The sequence below is a fragment of the Linepithema humile genome, chromosome 1, assembly GCF_040581485.1.
Source record: "Linepithema humile isolate Giens D197 chromosome 1, Lhum_UNIL_v1.0, whole genome shotgun sequence".
In the NCBI taxonomy this organism is placed as follows: Eukaryota; Metazoa; Arthropoda; class Insecta; order Hymenoptera; family Formicidae; genus Linepithema; species Linepithema humile.
The window spans coordinates 22,436,962-22,458,239 of record NC_090128.1 but is presented as its reverse complement, the minus strand read 5'-3'; the positions used below and the strand labels follow the sequence as shown (position 1 = coordinate 22,458,239).

The 21,278-nt window shown below is 33.3% G+C and overlaps 1 protein-coding gene across 1 annotated transcript; it reads right to left on the bottom strand.

Moving 5' to 3' along the window:
* Positions 1-5,789: 5,789 nt before the first annotated feature.
* LOC136999688 (uncharacterized) lies at positions 5,790-10,138 on the bottom strand. The gene is made up of 7 exons (XM_067354232.1): positions 9,395-10,138; positions 8,860-9,305; positions 7,596-8,525; positions 7,368-7,454; positions 6,954-7,064; positions 6,482-6,541; positions 5,790-6,039 (listed from the first exon to the last, which is right to left on the bottom strand). Exons 1-2 carry the CDS (start codon positions 9,414-9,416, stop codon positions 9,037-9,039), a joined length of 291 nt encoding a protein of 96 aa, XP_067210333.1. The 5' UTR covers positions 9,417-10,138; the 3' UTR covers positions 5,790-6,039; positions 6,482-6,541; positions 6,954-7,064; positions 7,368-7,454; positions 7,596-8,525; positions 8,860-9,036.
* Between the last annotated feature and the right edge of the window lie 11,140 nt (positions 10,139-21,278).

The following is a 21,278-nucleotide window of genomic DNA, read 5'->3' as shown; positions in this document are numbered from 1 at the left end:
GCGATTTGTGTATACTCTTATGGCCAAGTTCCAAAAAAGACACTTCAATATGTTTATATTTTAATAATTATCTAAATTTTTAATATATCACCAACATGAAAAGTAACTGATATGTTATTCAAGGTGCAAATTCAAAATAAACATACATAAAATATTTATAAAATGTATAAAATGTATAAATGTATAAATAAAACTGATCAAAATTTGATTTAAAAAAAATTTTATTAAAATAACAAAATATTTATTAAAAAATACAAAAACACTTGGCGCTGTCACACCGAACAACATGTTAACTTACATAATGTCAATTAATTACATGATGTCAATTAATCATGCTATTATTACTCATTTTCGTTGTTTCATAATACTATAGGTGTAAAGATGTAAAGGGTTGGAGGAGTGGTGGAGCCTTTTGACGGGGGGGGGGGGGGGAAAGGGGGAAATGGCGTGAAAGGGTTGCGCTAAGGGGGGAGGGGATGGGTGAAGCTCGTTGGCAGCGCCAAGTTTTTTTGTATTTTTTAATAAATATTTTGTTATTTTAATTAAATTTTTTTTAAATCAAATTTTGATCAGTTTTATTTATACATTTATACATTTTATACATTTTATAAATATTTTATGTATGTTTATTTTGAATTTGCACCTTGAATAACATATCAGTTACTTTTCATGTTGGTGATATATTAAAAATTTAGATAATTATTAAAATATAAACATATTGGAGTGTCTTTTTTGGAACTTGGCCAGACCTTATCATTTATGAATTTTTGTGCTATATCACCTACTTTTTTATAAATGTACAAAATTAATTATGTGACAGAATTGAGATTATTTTTCAATTATTTTTGCACATTTCGGATGTAACCAAGATTATATTAAGTCAGTTGTATATTAACTAAATTATCTTACATTCTAACACAAGTATTTTGTATCACACTTACATTCTGTGAAACAAATGTTTTATTTCGAATATTCAAACTAAACTATTTTTTGTTGTAACATGTCTTCGGTTTGACTGCCCCATTGATATAAAGCCATGGATAGCTGATATAAAATATCTTTGGTTTGATATCACAGTTTTGTTAAAATTTTTACAAAATATACGAAATAAAACTATAATATCAAATCAAAGACATGTTAAACATAAAATAATTTAGTTAAAACATTCGAAATGACACTTATTATGTTTCATCTAGCGTAACTGTGATATCAAACGCAATACTTATGTTATTATTAGTTATTTTGTAATATTACCAATAAAACATCTGTTTAACAGAACATAAGTGTGATATAAACAAAATACTTGTGTTATAATGTGAAATATTTTAGTTAATATGTAATTAAGTTAACATAAAAATGTACAGAAATGTACAAAATTAATTATGTGACAAAATTTAAATTATTTTTAAATTATTTTTCTACATTTCGAATGTAACATTTATATTAACTTAATAACATATTAACTAATTTATTTTACATTATAAGTTTTGCGACTGGATCGATGTCGACGTCGATGAGATGTTCTTCGTTCATTAATACTAATAAAATTCTATTACATGGCAGTTTATTTGTTAATAAAATATTAACAAGATTAAAGGATATAATAATTTTCTTTTTCATACTTTGCAGAAGTTCTTTTTAATACTCCTCGAGTTATTTTATATCTTAATCTGACATATTTCGATATAAAATTTAAATTAAAATATCTCTGAAAATATTAAGTTATGGATAATCTTACCGTAATACTTTTATGATTAGAATAATGAGAAGTAGTAAAGAAAACGCATAATTGTTAAAAAAAGTACATTGTAAATTACATACTTTTTCTTCAAAATAACAATGGGTTTTTTTACACGTATTGATTCGTTTTATTATTCTGCGCATAAAAATATTACGGTAAGATTATCGATAACTAAATATTTTTAAAAATTTTAGATTTTACATCAAAATATGTCATATCTCTGAAACCGTGTGAGCTTTTCGAGCGCGGTATAGCTCGTCGGAATCCAGGTTCGGACGGTTGAGGGTGTGTCAAAGAAAATATGCGTTTGGTTAATGATAAATCAGAAGACGTGTTTATTTAATTAAGTATGTTTGATGACTATGTGTGTACATGCGATGTGAAAGAATATACAAGCGACGGTGAAATGATTATTAAGCAACGGCTGAATAATTATTTGAGCAGCGTGGAATAAATATAAAAGTATATATCGGTGAAATCAGTATGGCAACGGTAAAATAGGTAACAGAATATCGTTGCGATTGGTAGAGTAACCACGGTGAAATAATTATTTGGCAACGGCGAAATAATTCTTGAAGCAGCGTGAAATGAGTATACAAGCAGCGTGAAAATAAATATAAAGACGATGGTAAGATAAATCGAGAGTAACGGCGAAAGAATTATTTAAACAGCGTGAAATAATTGTAAAGGCGACGGTGAAATAATTCTTTAGGTAACGGTGGAATAATTATTTACGCGAAATTATAAAGTATGACGTGAGGCGTCCTGGTGCGGTCGGCGAGAGCGCAAGCGCGGGTGATCGTGTCGCAACAATTGGTACAAGACGGAGCGCTTGTCGGTGAGTGCGTTCGTGACGGTATCGCGAGTCCGTTCGATCGTAGATCGATGCGGACTATTCGGCGGCGCGGATTGGTCGACACGGTTTTGCCTGTCGGACGGATTACGGTTTGAAATCCCGGCGAATAAACGCGATATAAGGACTTAGGCTGCCGATTACGCTCGGCGGGAGTACGAGGATGCTCGTACGAAGGCGGAATTTTAGAACGGCGACTTAGCTAGGTACGCGGGAATGTCCGCAATACGAAGTTCGGTGGCCTAGAGGAGCCAAGTACGCTCGGCGGGTATACGAATATACTCGTATGCGGGAGTCAAGAATACCGAGGACGCTCGGCGGTACACGAGGATACTCGTGTGCTGGAACAGGTATAGAAACCGAGTATGCTCGGTTTGGACTACGAGGACACTCGTAGAGTGATTGTTCGCTGTCTATCAGCGAACGGAATCTGGTGAGAAGACGTACAGCCGGGCCTCTTTTATACCCGGCTGGCAGCCGAATGGTTTCGAATCGGCAAGCATCGGCGGTTTCGGCGGCGAGTCCCCCACAAAACGGAATTTCGGAACGGTCGGGTGTGGGAGATTTTCGGTGGTTGACCGCCGTTGTTACGATAAGAAATTTATCGGCGCTCAATGCGCCCTTGGTGGGTCACGGACAATGGACGGTCCGTAGCCGTAACGATGCAGCTTGCGGGCTGCACCGTTACATCTCTCTCTCTCTTTTTCATGTTTGCGAAATTTTTGTAGTGCAACTTGGGGAAGTCGAATTCATTGACCCCTGGCACCTGGTGCAAGAAATGCACGTAGCGCAACTCGGGGTACTCGAGTTCGTCAACTCTTGGGACTTGATGCAAGGAATTCTCGTAGCGCAACTCCCGAAAATCGAATTCGTCGACCCTTGGCACCTGGTGCGAAAAATTCCCGTAGCGCAACTCGCGAAAGTTGAATTCGTCGACTCTTGACACCTGGTGCGAGGAATTCCCGTAGTGCAACTCGGGGAAGTCGAAATCGTCGACTCTTGGCACCTGGTGCGAGAAATACCCGTAAATTTTAATGATAATGATAATACTCTGGGCCCCGTAAATTCCTCATCCGCCCCTGCGGACAGAGGAGAAGAATAAGGAGACGACGTTTCTTAATTTTTGCATTACCAACATCACTTTTTGACCGCTTATATCTCTGAAACGGCTGGACCAATTTAAATTTTTTTTGGCTCAAATTAGTCGTGGCGATGCCGTTTTTAAGGATATACTATGTGTTTTTATAAAATTTTTTATATTTTAGTTGCTACAAACCCCCGAAAAGTCGACTTTGTGCGCGCAGGATAAGAGACTTAGTAGTGTCATTTTCTGAACTTTGCCAGAGATTCTTTTCCTGACTTAGTAGTGTCGTTTTTTGAACTTGGCCGAAGACACTACCGCGTCTCCTGATTATGGCCCATAAAGTTTGCCAACTCTGTGACTTCCGATTCTGAAAGATTAAGCGTGATGCATTTTGTGGCAATATGTTTTCGTAATATGGTGCCTCGTAAAGTAAGAGGTTTTGCTGCTCCACACTTTGAAGAATAGTCTTGCATAAGATCGCATGCTCTCAAATGCTTATATCGATGTTTGTCATATCCAGGAATGCCAAAAAGATAAGGGTTTTCTAATTTTATTTTTGTATTTAACCTATGTTGCAATAATAATTCGATACAATCTTGTAATTGCGAATGCAACAATACAGGCACTGTACGACCTAATTTACCTCTAATATCAAATGTGACAAATTTTTTAATAGCCTAATGTAACAAACAGAAGAAATACATAAAAAATAAATTATTAAAGAATATATTTAATTAAAGTATTTTTAATCTTTGCATTAAAATTAATAAAATATAAGTAATTTAAAAAAAGAAAAATATAAATCATTAATATGTTTAAATGCAAAAAATGATTTATTTAGTAGTTATTAAAAATAATAATAATATTACCTCTTTTCCAGTCTCTGATAATGAATTATACACTTCGGAATCTGTGTGTTTTCCGACACTTTTATAACATTTGTAATCTTCTATTAGAACTTTTTCTATTTCACCTGCTCTTCTTCTGTTATAAACTTGCATAGAAATAAGCGTTACTTTTAATAATTCTAACCATATACTGTAGTTATAAGATTTAATAAGATCACTATACAATATACTTCTTTTTTCTTTTAAATAGTTATATAATTTTTGTATATCTTCCATACTTGGTAATTCAATGTTAGCATGTCTTTTATTTTGCGTTACAGTTTCTTCTGCTGTTTTATTTATTGTTGTTCCATAATCTTCTTGTAAAAGTTTCAAGAAATTGTCTACATTCCTTAAACCTTCATTATCATTTCTTTTTATATATTCAGTAGCTAATAAATTTCCCAATTTTTTTAAGAGGGTACCAAGTCGTGTTACAACAGACGGTGTTTTAAATTTATTAGTATCAGGATCAAATTGAGCCACATCTTTAGTCACTAAAATGCATGAGTCATAATGGCGTGGTTGATATATTGAGGCAAAATCAGTAATATTTGAATTAAATTTTCTAATAAAAATTAAATAGCGGCTTAAAAGTCTTAATTCTGCTCTTATCATATCATGATAACGCTGATTTCTAAATTTTCTACATAATTTATTTGCGCAAAGTATAACTAATTCATCATATCTTATTATTTTACACACGTCATCATCTCTTAAAATTGGGAAGATTACTTTCCTAACCATATCACTTTAGTGTGTATCCGTGCTTGTAGTTTTCTACCAAGTACCATAATGTGTCTGCCGATACTGCTTTTATTGCACTCTTGAAAATGATGCCTTACATTATTTTTTGTATAATAGCCCTTACACTTTGGACAACAAATAAAATCTGATGCAGGTTTATTAGCTTTTGAAGGTCTACGACTTACTATCATTTCTCCTGTATTAAACTGCGAGCTAGTATTATATATAAAATTACTTTCTTTTCTAATAGTCTCTATAATGGCCTTTCTTTCTGAATTACCTAAGAGAATTGTAATAAAATTTTTTTAAATGAAAGTATATATAATATAACATTTGATTTAAAATGATATACATATGTATAGATTATTATATTTACCTTTAGGAAGTAAAATAAATTTTTTAACCTCTGCCTCATTTTTACGGACAGTCTCTAAGTGTCTTGCAAATTTAGTTTGTAACTTTTTACAATACATACAAAAGTATTTTTTATTTGCTCCTTTCTTTTGAGAATTATGTACAATAAGATTTGTGTCATCACAATTTGCTTTTCCTTCATAAGTATATTTCGAGGTATCAAGACTACTATTTGTAATATTAGATTTCTCATTCTCATTAAAACTTTGAGAAACAATAGAAGTATTTGATTCATCACTAAAATTTTTTGAATCATTGGAAACTTCATAGTCTGGATCATTCTTGTAATCCTCACAGTCTTCATAAATATCTTCTGAAATCAAAATGTGTAATAATTTTTAACGTAATGTGTAATAGATACATATTAATGTTTAATATTAGCAATATTAAAGATATATCAAAGATATAAGAAAGAAACATAAAATTTAAAATACTTAAAAATAAATTTAAAAACAATTATACATGCTATATATTTATCGAAAGAGCTTTCCATAATTTTATCAAAATTATGAAAATTTTTAATTGTAATTATTTGTAAACAGACATCTTGTAAATTCTTGAAAAATTTAATAAAATCAAAAATATTTAATTATTTGTTTGATTAATACATTCTATCTTTATTTAAAGTTCTTAAGGATTCTTTCAATAATTCACTCGTGTATATCGAAATATTGGAATAAAATTTGGAAAAAAAATCATGTACATATAAATTTATTAATGATATATTAAATTAAAATAGCCATATTATATATTACCTTGTTGGTTAACTGTTGTTTCTTCGCAAAATTCTAAAAAGTTATTTTGAATATTGTTTACTGCAACATTATATTTATATTTATGTTATAATCATTAATAATTATGTTACATTGATTATATAAATATATAATACTGATATGCACACGCGCGCGCGCGCGCGTGTGTGTGTGTGTGTGTAATAGAGAGAAATTTCTTTTACTTAATAGTTATAGTTAAAAGAAATTGTTAACTATATAAGTTATCTTAATAAATTGTATAACTGATTCGAAAGATATACACAGGTTTCTATTTTCAGATAAATTAGAAGTGATATCTAAAAAATTTGATTACATTTGATATGTGCATTATTTATAAATAAAATATACATAATTATTTAATGGTAATATATCCATTATACACACTTATACACATAAATTATGTGATACATGACTACTAGTTTACTTAGATAATAATTAAATCATTATACTTTACCATCTGGGCTATTTATTTCTGCCACTTTATCATTTTGGTTATTTATTTCTGTTATTGAAACATTTAAAGATGTGTCCAAAACTTCGTTTATAGAAAAATTAATATTTAAATCTGAAAAATAATTCAAACTTTTGGAAATTCATAACAAATTTACTTGGAAATTAAAATTAATTAAATATTAATATTAATTAAATAAGCTAACAACAAAATTATGATAGCAATCTAAATATGATTTATAGACTTTATTTTGTTGACTGATTGTTTCTTGTTTACTTAAAATTTTCAAAAATTTTTTCGAATTCTTTCTATACTTGTAACAAAATTATTATCTAGAAATAATAATTTATATAGAATCATGCCATGCTTATGTATATATATAAATGTAACAATTAAATATTTAATAAGTTATGTTACCTGTGATATCAACTGTTTTGTCATTCAGCAAAATATGTTCAAAAAATGTGTTACTAAAATTGATTTCAGAGATATTTGGTTGAACGTCTAAAAAAAGAATTATAATTATTCTGAATGACTAATTGATATTTTTATGAAAATGCTAAATAAAAGATAAATATCTTAGAGATAAATATCTCAACTTTTATGAAGGAATAAGTTTATATAAAAATGAATCAAAATACAAACCTTGATGATGGCTTTTTTTTTTAGATTCATCTAGAACTTCATTTATTGACAAACTAGCATCAATGCCTAAAGAATTATTAAGGTGATGCTGGAGTAGTACTGTTTTACCGACGAAAAATTAATTTCGTAGTTTAAGAAAATTTTTTTATTGCATGTATAGAATTACAAATTCTTTTAGGTGATTAAAGTATACATGCTAAAGAATCGGCTGGTATAACATTTAAAACAAAAAACAGAAAAAAATTTGGAAATTTTACCGACAAGCTGTCGGTGCATACAAATATTTGTTTAATATACATAATATACATCGCACATGTATCGCACATTTGAACAAAAAATACAAAACTATATAATGCTTATCGTTTCAGTTTCTTTTTCAAAACATTGCATGTTTTCATAAAAATATTACACGTCAAATCTTTTTTCAATCGCATCATATTTTGCGTTGTGTCTAATATATCTTATGTTTGCTGCGAATAAACTAAAATCACAGAAATAGCGCAAAATGTAATTACAATAAACCAATATTGTAATTAATGATAATTGACTGAAGTTTACAACGCAAAATGTGATGTGAAATAACGAAATACGAATAGAACAAAATTACCAATAATACGATCCATATGGATTGTACGCCGAAGGCTGGTGGTATGGTGCACCGTACGATGGTGGGCCCGGCGGTAGATACGATGGTGGGCCCGGCGGTAGATACGATGGTGGTCCCGGCGGTGGATATCGTGGTGGCCACGGAGGAAGACATGGTGACGCAATACTGTACACTGGAGCGTGTGTAGAGTATGTCGTAACATACGGCGGAGCGCACGAAATATGCCATTGAGGTGGTGATGGTGCTGCTGGTGGTGGTGGTGTCCTGCCTTGTGTCCTCTTCTGCACCGTGCGCAATTTTTTCCTTATAATGTTGTGAATCCGCTGCAAACAGAAGAAAATATTATATTTTAAAACACATATAATATTAAATTTAACATTTTATATAATTAATTGTGCATGCAAACACATACACGCACATACACTCGCGAATACGCATACACGCACATACACGCACATACGCTCGCGAATACGCATGCACACACATACACTCGCGAATACGCATGCACGGACATACACGCACATACACTCGCGAATACGCATGCACGGACATACACGCACATACACTCGCGAATACGCATGCACACACATACACTCGCGAATACACATGCACGCACATTCATTCACACAGATGCTACAATTTAATTTTATTACTTACTTTATTTAATGCGTTTGATTTTCCATGCGGTTGATTCCCCTGCACGGGCTGTAGCACGTTGACGGGTGCTTGGACGGGCGCCTGGACGGGCGCGTGGACTGGCGCCTGGACGGGCGCTTGGACGGGCGCCTGGACGGGCGCTTGGACGGGCGCTTGGACGGGCGCCTGGACGGGCGCCTAGACGGGCGCTTGGACGGGCGCCTGGACGGGCGCCTGGACGGGCGCGTGGACTGGCGCGTGGACTGGCGCGTGGACTGGCGCCTGGACGGGCGCGTGGACGGGCGCTTGGACGGGCGCGTGGACGGGCGCTTGGACGGGCCCTTGGACGGGCGCCTGAACGGGCGCCTGAACGGGCGCGTGGACAGGCACGTGGCCGGGCACGTAGTTCGGTACCGATGAACGTACCGAACTACGTGCCGGCGATGGTACTTGGCCTTCACTTCTGACTGCAACAATAAGAAAGATATAATAATAATTTCACTTATTACAATTATTATGTTATACATAATATAAATACAGATATAAGAATACTTACTTTTGCGAGTTCGTTTCTCCATAGCGTCACGTCGTCACAGAAAGCACAGAAAGAACTGACAATGAGCGGGAAGACCACGCTAGCAGCACTGTGGTAGGGGAAGCACGCAACAAGCGAGAATCGCTGACGTCACGCGTCCGTGTGCGTCCGACCGACGGGTGTGTAGAAGCGAGCATACATCTATCTCGCTTCCACCAAAGCTTCTAAACACGAGCCGACAACAGCGTACGATAAATGCTAAAAAGCAAGCGTTTCTAAGGTGAGTGGGCCGAGTAGCTAGAATATTAGAGATCCCGTATTTTATATCTTCTTTTGAAATGTTACAAACAAATGCGAAAAAAAGTTGCAAGAAGCACGTTTCGGACACGGAATCTCTAATATTGTACCTACTCTGCCCACTCACCTTAGAAACGCTTGCTTCTTAGCATTTATCGCTGTTGTCGGCTCGTGTTTAGAAGCTTCGATGGAAACGAGACAGATGTATGCTCGCTTCTACACACCCGTCGGCTGAGCGCACACGGACGCGTGACGTAAGCGATTCTCGCCTGTGTGCGTGCCTTTCCTACCGCGAACGGTACTCTCGATGCTCTCGATGTAGTACTTGAGATCACTGCATTGATTTTGATGATTGCATTATTGTTACATACACACGACTTCAATAAATGTCTGTGTATAAATTAATTTCACAAATTCACAACACTGACGTTCCGCGTAGGCTGTTTGATTTTTAATAAATTGAAAATAATATATAATAATTGTACATTATTTTGTATATTGGCTGCTAATTGCAAGTACTTCGTAGAAGCGAATTAATTTGAATAGCTTAGCAAAAGTAAATTTTCTGTATTACAATCAAGCAAAAATGAGATTAAAAAATGAAGTACATAACATTTTTTAGCGTAATTATCTGCTCGATCTTACTTGCAACATCTTTTATAATTTTTTCGCTCTCATTCTTTTTTCTTTCGCATGTTTACTCTTGCACGTTTATTAAATAATTCTTGTTCTTTCGCTTCTTCGCATTATTTTACCCGACGTTTAGATAAATACTTGCCATAGTAATATAAGAGAAATAACGGGAGCGAACATATAAAAAAATATAAAATATGTGTGGATAGAGCAAAGGAGATGACCACGCAAAAGAAATGTTAGGTACATAATTTTTTAAACTCACCATTTATTTATTGAAACAAAAAAATTTAATAATGAATATTGCAAAGCTATTAAAAAAATTTGTATTAACAGAAGTACTTGCAATCAATTAACAACTAATTTACAATATATCGTATAATATAATTATTTCATATTATTATTAAATTTGTAGCGTTTTTCAAACAAATTAAATGACAATGTTTTCTTGCGTAAAAATATGAGAGCAAGTAACATTTGAGTCGCGTTTTCATTTTTGGGGCACGGCACAATCCTGTACACTACTGAATTTAAAAACAGTAGAACGGATAAACATGTGTTGTGCTTGCACAGCGTGAGTGGTCGCAACCGATTATCTTTACGCTGTCGAAAGTGTATATCTTGCGATACAGATATCTTCTGTGTGTGTGATTTGTGATTTGACATTTAACAAATATACAAGATGGGAAGATATTTGCAGAGAGGCAAATTATTTCTTTCCTCGTACAGACACTCATCAAAGAAAATAAATAGAAAAAGGTAACGTTATTATGTATTATGATTTACAAGAATTGCTTCAGCATCAATTAATACTTCATATCAATGACTACAAAGTTTGAAAAAAACAAAAAAAATTTTATTAATTATTTATTTCTCAATTTTTATGAAAAAACGATTCTGGAGCAATTTCGAAATTTATATTGCAAATATGTTTGTTATTACAATGTGTCAAAGCTTCAGAGTTAAAATTTATGATTTTTGTTTTATAAATTTTGAAACATACATATATATTTAACAGCTGCTTGAGGCTATCTTCAATGAGATAAATAATAGTAAAAATACTATGTTCATATAATAAATTAAGAGAAAGCCAACTCTACCTTCAAACATGTCAGTTGACAGGCAAATAATTACAAAATATAAATATATAAACATAAATATATAAAATTTTTTGTTATAATATGATATCAATTTTACTATTGTTCATGAAATAGAAGATGAATAACAAGTTTTGCCTCTGAAGTCTTGAAATACTGTTACTAACATTATTAATTTTTTCAGCCATAATTGCATTTTTAGTGCATGTTCTTCTAACAAATATTGAATTATTTTCGAAATGGTATATCATTTTTATGAATCCAATTTTTCTGCAATATTTAGCGCGGAATTATTGTTTTCTGTCCTGAAATGTATATGTGTAAACATAAACATGTAAGATTAGAAAAGTAAAATCATTGAAAACTTTTCTGAATTAGAATTGATGTAATAAAATATCTAATAATTTTATTATACCATTTTAAACATGTCTCAATATCGGTTACAAAAACATGCAGTAATTAATGTATTTCAAAATTGAATTTACAGGATGTCTCATTAGAATTATTGCATGGAAATATCTTGTACATGACACATTTTCGTGGAAAAATGTTTCATATAAAAGTTGTTTGGTTCGAGAGGGGAAAAAAGATGGTGATATTAATTTAAGCTTTTATGGAGGCGCTTCGGAGATTTATCTTGATTTTTTTTTAATGGAACCACAAAAATTTTGTAGACTATGAAGTATGTCATTAAATATTCATTTTTCAATAATCTTATCCAAACAATTTTATGTAAAAAAAAGGAGATAAATCAATTGGTGTAGAAAAAACAGTTCTGTAAAAAAAAATTTGTAACAGAAATAAAAGTTAAAAAAAAAAAATTTTTTTTTACATTAATTGATCTCTCTTTTTATTTTGTGCATAAGTGTTTAGGTAAGATTATTGAAAAATAAATATTGAACGACATATTTCATAGTTTATGTAAAATTATGTCAAATTAAGGTAAAAATATATGAATTATTCAATTTTTAGCCATCCTTTCCTTCAAACTTTTTACATCGAATTTTGCGAGGATTCTATTAATATTAACAAATTTGAGTGGTTCCATTACAAAAAAATAAAAATGACCTTCAAATATCCAAAGCGCATTTATCCAAAGCTAAATTATTATCTCTTTTTTCCCCCTTGCAATGAAACGTCTTTTATATGAAACTTTTTTTACGAAAATGTGTCTACATGATATTTCAACGCAAACTTTTACATATAACACCCTGTATTAAACAACTTTAAAAAAATAAAAAGAATTTAATATGACTGAATATTTAAATTACTTATACAAATTTCGACTTATATTTGAAAATAAAGTTTTTTCACGTTCATATTTAAAGTTTTATAAATGTAATATTATTTTATCTTACAAATTAATGTTTTATTAAGATGTACAGTTTTAACACATATAAAGGAATGGCTCAAATGATAACAATCAATTAATATAATAGAAAGGCATAGAGAGCCGTCGCGGGATGTTAGTGCGAAATTATAATTTTTCTTAAAGAAATTAATTTGTTAGTCTACGTGAGACAGTTAAATTTGTGCACCGATCTCTGGTTCGAGATACTTAAAGTGTACGAAAATTTTAGTACATTGTTCTCACATATGGAGAATCAGTATGTACTGATAGGAATTATTAGAAAGAAGGGAATAGAGAAAAAATATCAGGGCGCGAATGGCTAAGCCGGGAATTGAACCCGGGTCTTCCGCTTGTACAGTTTTGTTATGTACAGTTTTGTTATGTTTATATTACTAAAAATATTTTTTATATAGCTATTAAAAAATAGGATGTAATATACATGAAAGCAATCTTTTCTTTATTTATATTTTTTAGAACAGAAAAATTTACACATACACATAGATTGACTTGCGTTGTGTAAATAATTTTTTTCAGTACTTTATAGTATTTTGTAGTGTTAATTAAAATATGTACAGCCAGAGGCGGTTTTCTCGTGGACTGGCATTAGAGAATTCTTATTCTTGTCTTCAAGTCAGAGGCGGTTTTCTCGTGGACTGGCAATATGGAATAAGACAAGCCAGAGGCGGTTTTCTCGTGGACTGGCAATATGGAATAAGACAAGCCAGAGGCGGTTTTCTCGTGGACTGGCAATATGGAATAAGACAAGCCAGAGGCGGTTTTCTCGTGGACTGGCAATAGAAAATAAGACAAGCCAGAGGCGGTTTTCTCGTGGACTGGCAATAGAAAATAAGACAAGCCAGAGGCGGTTTTCTCGTGGACTGGCAATAGAAAATAAGACAAGCCAGAGGCGGTTTTCTCGTGGACTGGCAATAGAAAATAAGACAAGCCAGAGGCGGTTTTCTCGTGGACTGGCTGTATTATAAATATAATTTATTACATAATATATTATATAATGTGTATAAAAATGGAAAAGTGACTGTTTGCATGCTTATAATTAGAAAAAATATATTAAGTTACAGATGCCTATCTGACTATATATATAGGTATGTGTTATTATATTAAAAAAAAGAAAAGACTGCTTTCATTATTTTAACAATAATATTACAAGATATATCTTTTTAAAGTATATTTGTGTGTAGTATTAGATTGATTTATTAAAAATTTATGTTTTATATATATATATTTATGATTAATTTTATTTTGCAGGCGTAAAATGCTGAAAATGCAGAAAAACGCACAAAAAGAAGAAGGCACGCTTACTACTGGTATTGACGAATCATCACGTGAGGAATTACACGTGACAGATTCAAAAGTCAGTACCGAAGTAGTGCAGTGCCTGGAAAAAGAAAAAGGTACGTATAATCAAAATGTCGATTTATGCGAAGATGACAGTTTTGTTATCGACGACAAGGGTGTTTCTGATGCATATGCTATCAAAGAAAGCATGTCCGAAGGTCGTCGCATTGTCGACATTTCTTTTATGTGGAATGAAATCCACAGAGTATTTGATAATCATGCGCGAGGAATTGAGTGCCAATTTAAAGATTGGAAACTCATAAATTCTCGTCGCCGTGGATTACTGACGCAATTGTTCTTCAAGTGCCAAATGTGCAACTATGAAGCCAACATATGGTCAGAACCCACAGAACCTGAAAAGTTGGATATAAATAAAGCTGCTGTAGCTTCAACTATAACAGTTGGGAATGGTTATGCCCAACTGGAAGAGTTCTGTGCGGGTATAAATATTTCTTGCATGTCTGAAAAGACTTATATAAAATATCGAGAAAATCTAGTCGATGATTTTCAAAAAACAGCCATGGAAAGTATTGTAACGGTGCGTAATGATGCGGAATTTTCGACGGTATGCGGATTTTCGATGCGGAATTACGACGGTGCGTAGTTAGCGAAGCGGATTCTTACGACGCGGAATAACTCGTCGGTCTGCCAGAATTCGTTCGTGTGGTTTATCGGGAGACTCCAAATTAACAAAAATAATTTTAAAGAAAAATAACTATTTATTTAATAGAGCATTATAAAAGAAAATAGTAACAATGAGTACATGTGTATTTCTGGAACGGTATAATCGGATCTAACTATCGGAAATAAATAAGTAATTTCTTATCGGTTGGACGAGTAAATGTTGCGACGGTACATGTGTATAATTCTAATTGCGAACGAATGAATAATGAACGGAAAATAAACGGCGTAAATCGTTGGTGCGCTTTTGGCTGAATTATAAACAAATTAAATTATTTAATCGGTCGGTTCGTACGGTACGGAGCAAAGTAATAAAAAATAAGCGATATCGCGTATATCCGAGCCTTGCTGAGTCATCGACGGTTGCCAGTACGCTGTGTCCTAAGACAGTGAGAGACTTCTCTCGTGCACGGAAGTCGAACGCCGGGGACACCCGGCCGAGGCAGAGAACGCCCTGCCCCTAGAACGACGGAGAGTCGGAAGTCGAACGCCGAGACACCCGGCCGAGGCAGAGAACGTCCTGCTCCTAGAACGACGGAGAGTCGGAAGTCGAACGCCGAGACACCCGGCCGAGACAGAGAACGCCCTGCCCCTAGAACGACGAGGTACAGGAAGTCGAACGCCGAGACACCCGGCCGAGACAGAGAACGCCCTGCCCCTAGAACGACGGAGTACAGGAAGTCGAACGCCGAGACACCCGGCCGAGGCAGAGAACGCCCTGCCCCTAGAACGACTATCGGGATGGGAGCGAGTACGACCGAAGCTTCAGAGTGCGCCCTGAGGCTTGTCCGAGTCGTACTCGGGGAATGGGTCTCGAACGGTTCCGCGAGCCGGCTTTTATACCGGTCGCGCTACCCCCACTTGGGGTGCTACCCTACCCGGCAGCTACCCCTTCTCGAGTTCTTACCCTCGAGTTGGGGGATCGGAATGCGGCCCGAAACGGTGGTGCTCACGTGGAGCTCGCGTGACGCTTAGTAACAGCGCGTGCTGTTACAGTATGAAAATGGCAGGCGAGCTTGAAAAACAACTCGCTCTGGAAAGGAATGAAACAATAAATGGCATTCCGTACATAACAGTTGTAGCGGATGGTAGTTGGTTAAAGAGATCGTACGGCAACGCCTACGATTCACTTTCCGGTGTTGGTGCTATAATTGGTTATCGCACAAGGAAAGTCCTCTTTATTGGTATCCGCAATAAATTTTGTACGGTGTGTGACATGGCGGAGCGAAATGGTCTGAAGCCAAATAATCATAAATGCTACAAAAATTTTGACCGTAATGCTAGCTCTACACGTATGGAAAGCGACGCCATTGTAGAGGGTTTTCAAAGTAGCTTTGAAATGCATGGGTTGATATACCAAACAGTTATTGCTGATGGCGACAGCAGTGTATATCACTCCATAAAAAATAATGCACCGTATCGTGAACAAATGGTGACTGTAAAAAAAATAGAATGCACCAATCATTTGCTTCGCAATTTATGCAAAAAGCTGAAAGCTGTTGCAGAAACAGTTCAGCCAAAACAGCAAAGAAAACGTGGCTTTGTTGAGCTACGAAATGTTGTAAAAAACATTTTAAAAATACGGAAAGAAGTATTACAGGCAGCCACTCTGCGAAGGGCAGAAAAAGTACCTCACCATAGCAAAGCTACGGAATTACAAAAAGATATTTTGAACATTCCTAGCCATATTTTTGGTGAGCATAAAAGATGTAAAGAACGCGGCCGTATATGCGACGAAAACCGTGAGAAAATACAAAATTATGTACCGCATTTGAAATTCCACGGTTTATATCAGAAAATTGAGAGTGCTGTTATGTACTTGAGCGCTTATTCAGATAGTTTGTTGTTAAATTTAACAAACAATCCTGCAGAATCGTTTAATTCTATAATCTGCAAAGAAATAGGTGGAAAGCGCATAAATTTTGGCCTACGAGGTTCTTACAATGTTAGAATTGCGGGTGCTGTTGTACAGCATAATACTCGAGAAGTACTAACGCAAGTGTATGAAAGCATAAAAAAGGATGTTCCTCTAATTGTTGAAAATTTAGAAAAACTACGACAAATTAAAGTTTCGAAAACTAGAGAGTCTAGAGAAATGCATGACAAGCCCAAAAAATTTAAACGAGAGGCTGGGACAGATTTTTATTATGGCCCACAATCTCAAAAGCCAGATCTTCCGTCTGACCTATACCAACAACTTGAAGAAAATCATATAAAAAAGTTGGTAGAAAACGCGGAAAGGAGGCAAGAAATTGAACTAGAGACAAGAGAGCAAAGTGAATGTCAACTATGGCATTCATTGAGGCGTGATATGCTAACAGCATCCAATTTTGGAACCGTGTGTCGCATGAGACCAACAACGTCTTGTGCATCAACTATAAAAAGCATTTTATATCCTCCACACATTGACACTGCAGCCATGAAATATGGTCGCGATAGGGAGGAAATCGCCAGAATAGAGTTGGCTGCAAAATTGAATAAAAAAATTGAACCATGCGGATTATTCATTGATTATGAAAATCCATGCTTGGGCGCTACTCCCGATGGACTTATTGATGAAGATGGTCTGGTGGAGATTAAATGTCCTCAATCAGCTGAGAATTTAACAGCTGATGAGGCTGTACAAAAATTGCCTCTATTAAAAGCTATATTTGAAAAAAAAGATAATGATAAAATGAATCGGAATCACCGATTCTTTTATCAAGTTCAAGGGCAATTAAACATAACACAGCGAAACTATTGCATATTTGCAATATGGACCCCCAAAAGCTTAAAAATTGTCGTTGTTAATAGAGACAATGACTTTTGGGAAACTAAAATGCTGCCTTTCCTGACACGTTTCTATTATGACTGTATGCTTTCAGAAATCTTAAATAGCCGTCATAACAGGCATATGCCTATTAGAAACCCACAATATATTATAGATGCTCAAGAGAAAGCATTTAAAACAAAAGTCTGCTACGAACTAAGTGTACAACAAAATAAAGTGCAAGACAGAAAAATTGTACAAGATAAGAAACTGAACGTTTTGTCAACAGACGCGACAAACGTTACTGCTGTTCTGAATGCAGAACAAGATAGCGATTGCATCATAGTCAGTTGTTCAAAAAGGAAAAGAAATTTGACTAAAGATGAAATAGCAAAACGTAAAAAAGTTTTAGATGATACAATTGTTCCTCTTTCTTTGGTGAGAGAGAATGTTCTGCCTGTACAGAATCAATTAAACGATGAATCGTTAGATACATTCTTACGCATCGTTACAGAAACTTCTTGTTTCGAAACGCAAAGCGTTCAGTACTTGCAATTCCCAGATATAATAACAGCCAGTGATAGCGATAAAAGCTTACAAATTATTGAAGGGAATTGCACTAATCATTGGCGATGTATTTTCTTTGACGGGTCCAAACTGCATGTGTATGACAGCTTACCCGGTTGCACATACGAAAAATTGGCAAAGATGGAGAAAGATTATATTTGCAAACGTTATCCAAGAATAAACGTAAGCGATATAATATTCGAAAAAGTCCAATCACAACCGGACGGCACAAGTTGCGGAATTTATGCAGCTGCTTTCGCTACAGCTGTAGCCTTAGGAAGAAATCCTACTGAGAATATTAAAGAATACTAAAAATATTCTAATGACGTTCAGCGCATGAGACGTCATTTTATTACTATAATAGAAAGTAATAAATTGTTTCTATTTCCGCAACAATAAACGGTTTTTTGCGCCTACAGCCATTTAAAAAAATTTATTTTAAAATAAATGACTTTGATTTCGCTAATACTTTATGTATGCTTTCATCGTTATCACTCGCACTTTTTCTTTTCACAAAAGAAGTGCATAATTATTCACACGCTACGTGTGCAAAATCGGAGAGACAAAAAGCATTTATTGGTTGTGTCTCACGAGAATGGGCGATGGACGGGGCCCATTCTATATTATTAAAATTTATGACAAATATTAATAAAGCCAGAGGCGATGTAACGTGAACTGGCTTTTTTTTATAAATACGTATTTCGTAATTCATTTGCTACACTGATCTATAAGTGATGTGGAGTAATTTGTATAAACAAATATTCGCACATATTTTTCTTGGACTCAAATTCCATCACAAGGCTCCAATGTACGAAACGAAATAGACATATACAATATGTGTAATAAATATAAAGTAAAAATGAAAATATAACATTTGACACATATAATAATATAGACTATATATTATATATAATTAATGTCGCTTTCCTTATTTTTATCCTTATATAATTAATTCAAAGTTAATTATTATTTATTAAGTATACAGATATTGAACATAATTATCTTTATTTTGTATTTTATAGAATAATGATAAAAGTGTTTTACATATCTTATATTTTATATATATACTGAATACATTTTTTGAATATTGTAATATGCATTTATCGTTTCAGTCATTATGCTATGAAATCCAAAATAAAGATAATTACATATTTGTGCAATATGTGTGTATTATATACATATATACATATACATATACGTTTAAATTAATTAATTATTTAATTAATTTATATACTTATTTATTTTGTACTTATTACATAAGGAAAAAAGGAAAGAATAACTTTCTTTTTTTAGTGATATGTACAGTATTATGTGTGTGTACTGTACATATAACTAAAAAAAAGAAAGTTATTTCCTTTTTTTCCTAATGTAATAAGTACAAAATAAATAAGTATATAAATTAATTAAATAATTAATTAATTTAAACGTATACACACATATTGCACAAATATGTAGTTATCTTTATTTTGGATTTCATAGCATAATGACTGAAACGATAAATGCATATTACAATATTCAAAAAATGTATTCAGTATATATATAAAATATAAGATATGTAAAACACTTTTATCATTATTCTATAAAATACAAAATAAAGATAATTATGTTCAATATCTGTATACTCAATAAATAATAATTAACTTTGTATTAATTATATAAGGATAAAAATAAAAAAAGTATAAGACATTTTTCTTCAGTGATATATATATAGTATTATATGTATATTTTTCATTTATTATTTTGTCATATTTAGTTTGTATTTATTTGACACCTTGTATACGCCTATGTTTTCTCGGACATTATATTGCAGCCTTGCGACGAAATTTCAGTCGAGGAAACAAGCGCAAGCATCGTTTGTTTACAAACTTCCGATGACACACGTACACAGACCACACGTTAGTGTAGTGAGTTACCACTACAAACAAATGCATACACACGGACCTACGCGGCGTAGGCTACGCCGATAATGTCGCTTCATTTTTAGTACCATCGAAATGATGGCGCTTTCGCGTCGGAGTTCGGCTGCCACTCCAGCATCCCCTTAATATATTTTTCAAAGAAATAAAAAGATGATATAAATATCTCAACTTTTATGAAAGAACAAGTTTATATAAAAATGAATCAAAATACAAACCTTGCTGATTGTTTTTTTCTGTAGATTCATCTAGAACTTCATTTCTTGACAAACTAGCATCAATGTCTACAAAATTATTTATATATTTTTGAAAAAAATAAAGATGATATATAAAAAGTGAAAAGTTTAAATTACCTTTTTCGATAGAATTTTCAATAGAACTTGAAAAAGTATCACTTTCGATAGAAGTATTTGTCAAATCTATTCGTTTTAAATATACTTTTGGTATATCACTCATCAGGTTGTTTGCAATTTTTTCGAGATCTAAATAACTTTCTTAAAACAATATTTATATAGATTACTTAAAATTGTCATTTTTGACAAATACTACATATACATAATTGTATATAATTTTGTTGATACTTTATTGCTAGATATTATCCATCCTTTGGCTTTTCTTCTCTTTGTACGTATTACTTTGTACATATTTTCATTCTTACTCAAAGAATACATTATTTATTGTAACTATATGTTTTTATCAAATAAATAAACACTTCCTAACCTTAAAAACTTTTAATATTTGTCTAAAAGTACAAATCAATTTATTACATTATAGAGTTACTCGTATTATAAAGAATTTAAACATTTATTTTCTTTCCTTATGCAAGAAAATAAATATTTATAACGTATTATGCTACCTATTTCTTAGGCCTCAAACTACACTCAAAACTGCATTCGAAAGCAGTGACAGCTTCTGCACACAGGACGCGGCAATGTTTGCCGCGCGGCAAACGTTAGGGCTTATCCAAACAAATTTGCATAGGTGCATATGAATATACATAAGGAATTGGATTGGTCCATTAAACAAAAAATGATTTTCGTAATATTTTCTAAAACAAAATTCAGCTGCTGTAAATTCTTCTTGTCTATTTAAACAACTGATTTTATTCCGTAGATTGAAAAAAATTGATAGGCAAAGATAAAGTCATAGATTATGTTAAACCAACAGTGCGACATGTCGATAATCAAACATAAAACATAACATCTAATAAGAGCTTTATGAAGTATTTGAATCACGTGTAGAAGGTCGAAAGTATTAA

Bases quoted from the DNA above. Each gene is read 5' to 3' on its own strand.
- LOC136999688 (XM_067354232.1), bottom strand. From the start codon at position 9,416: ATGGAGAAACGAACTCGCAAAA. The intron at 9,306-9,394 runs GTAAGTATTCTT...TTATTGTTGCAG, and splicing joins GGAGAAACGAACTCGCAAAA to TCAGAAGTGAAGGCCAAGTA.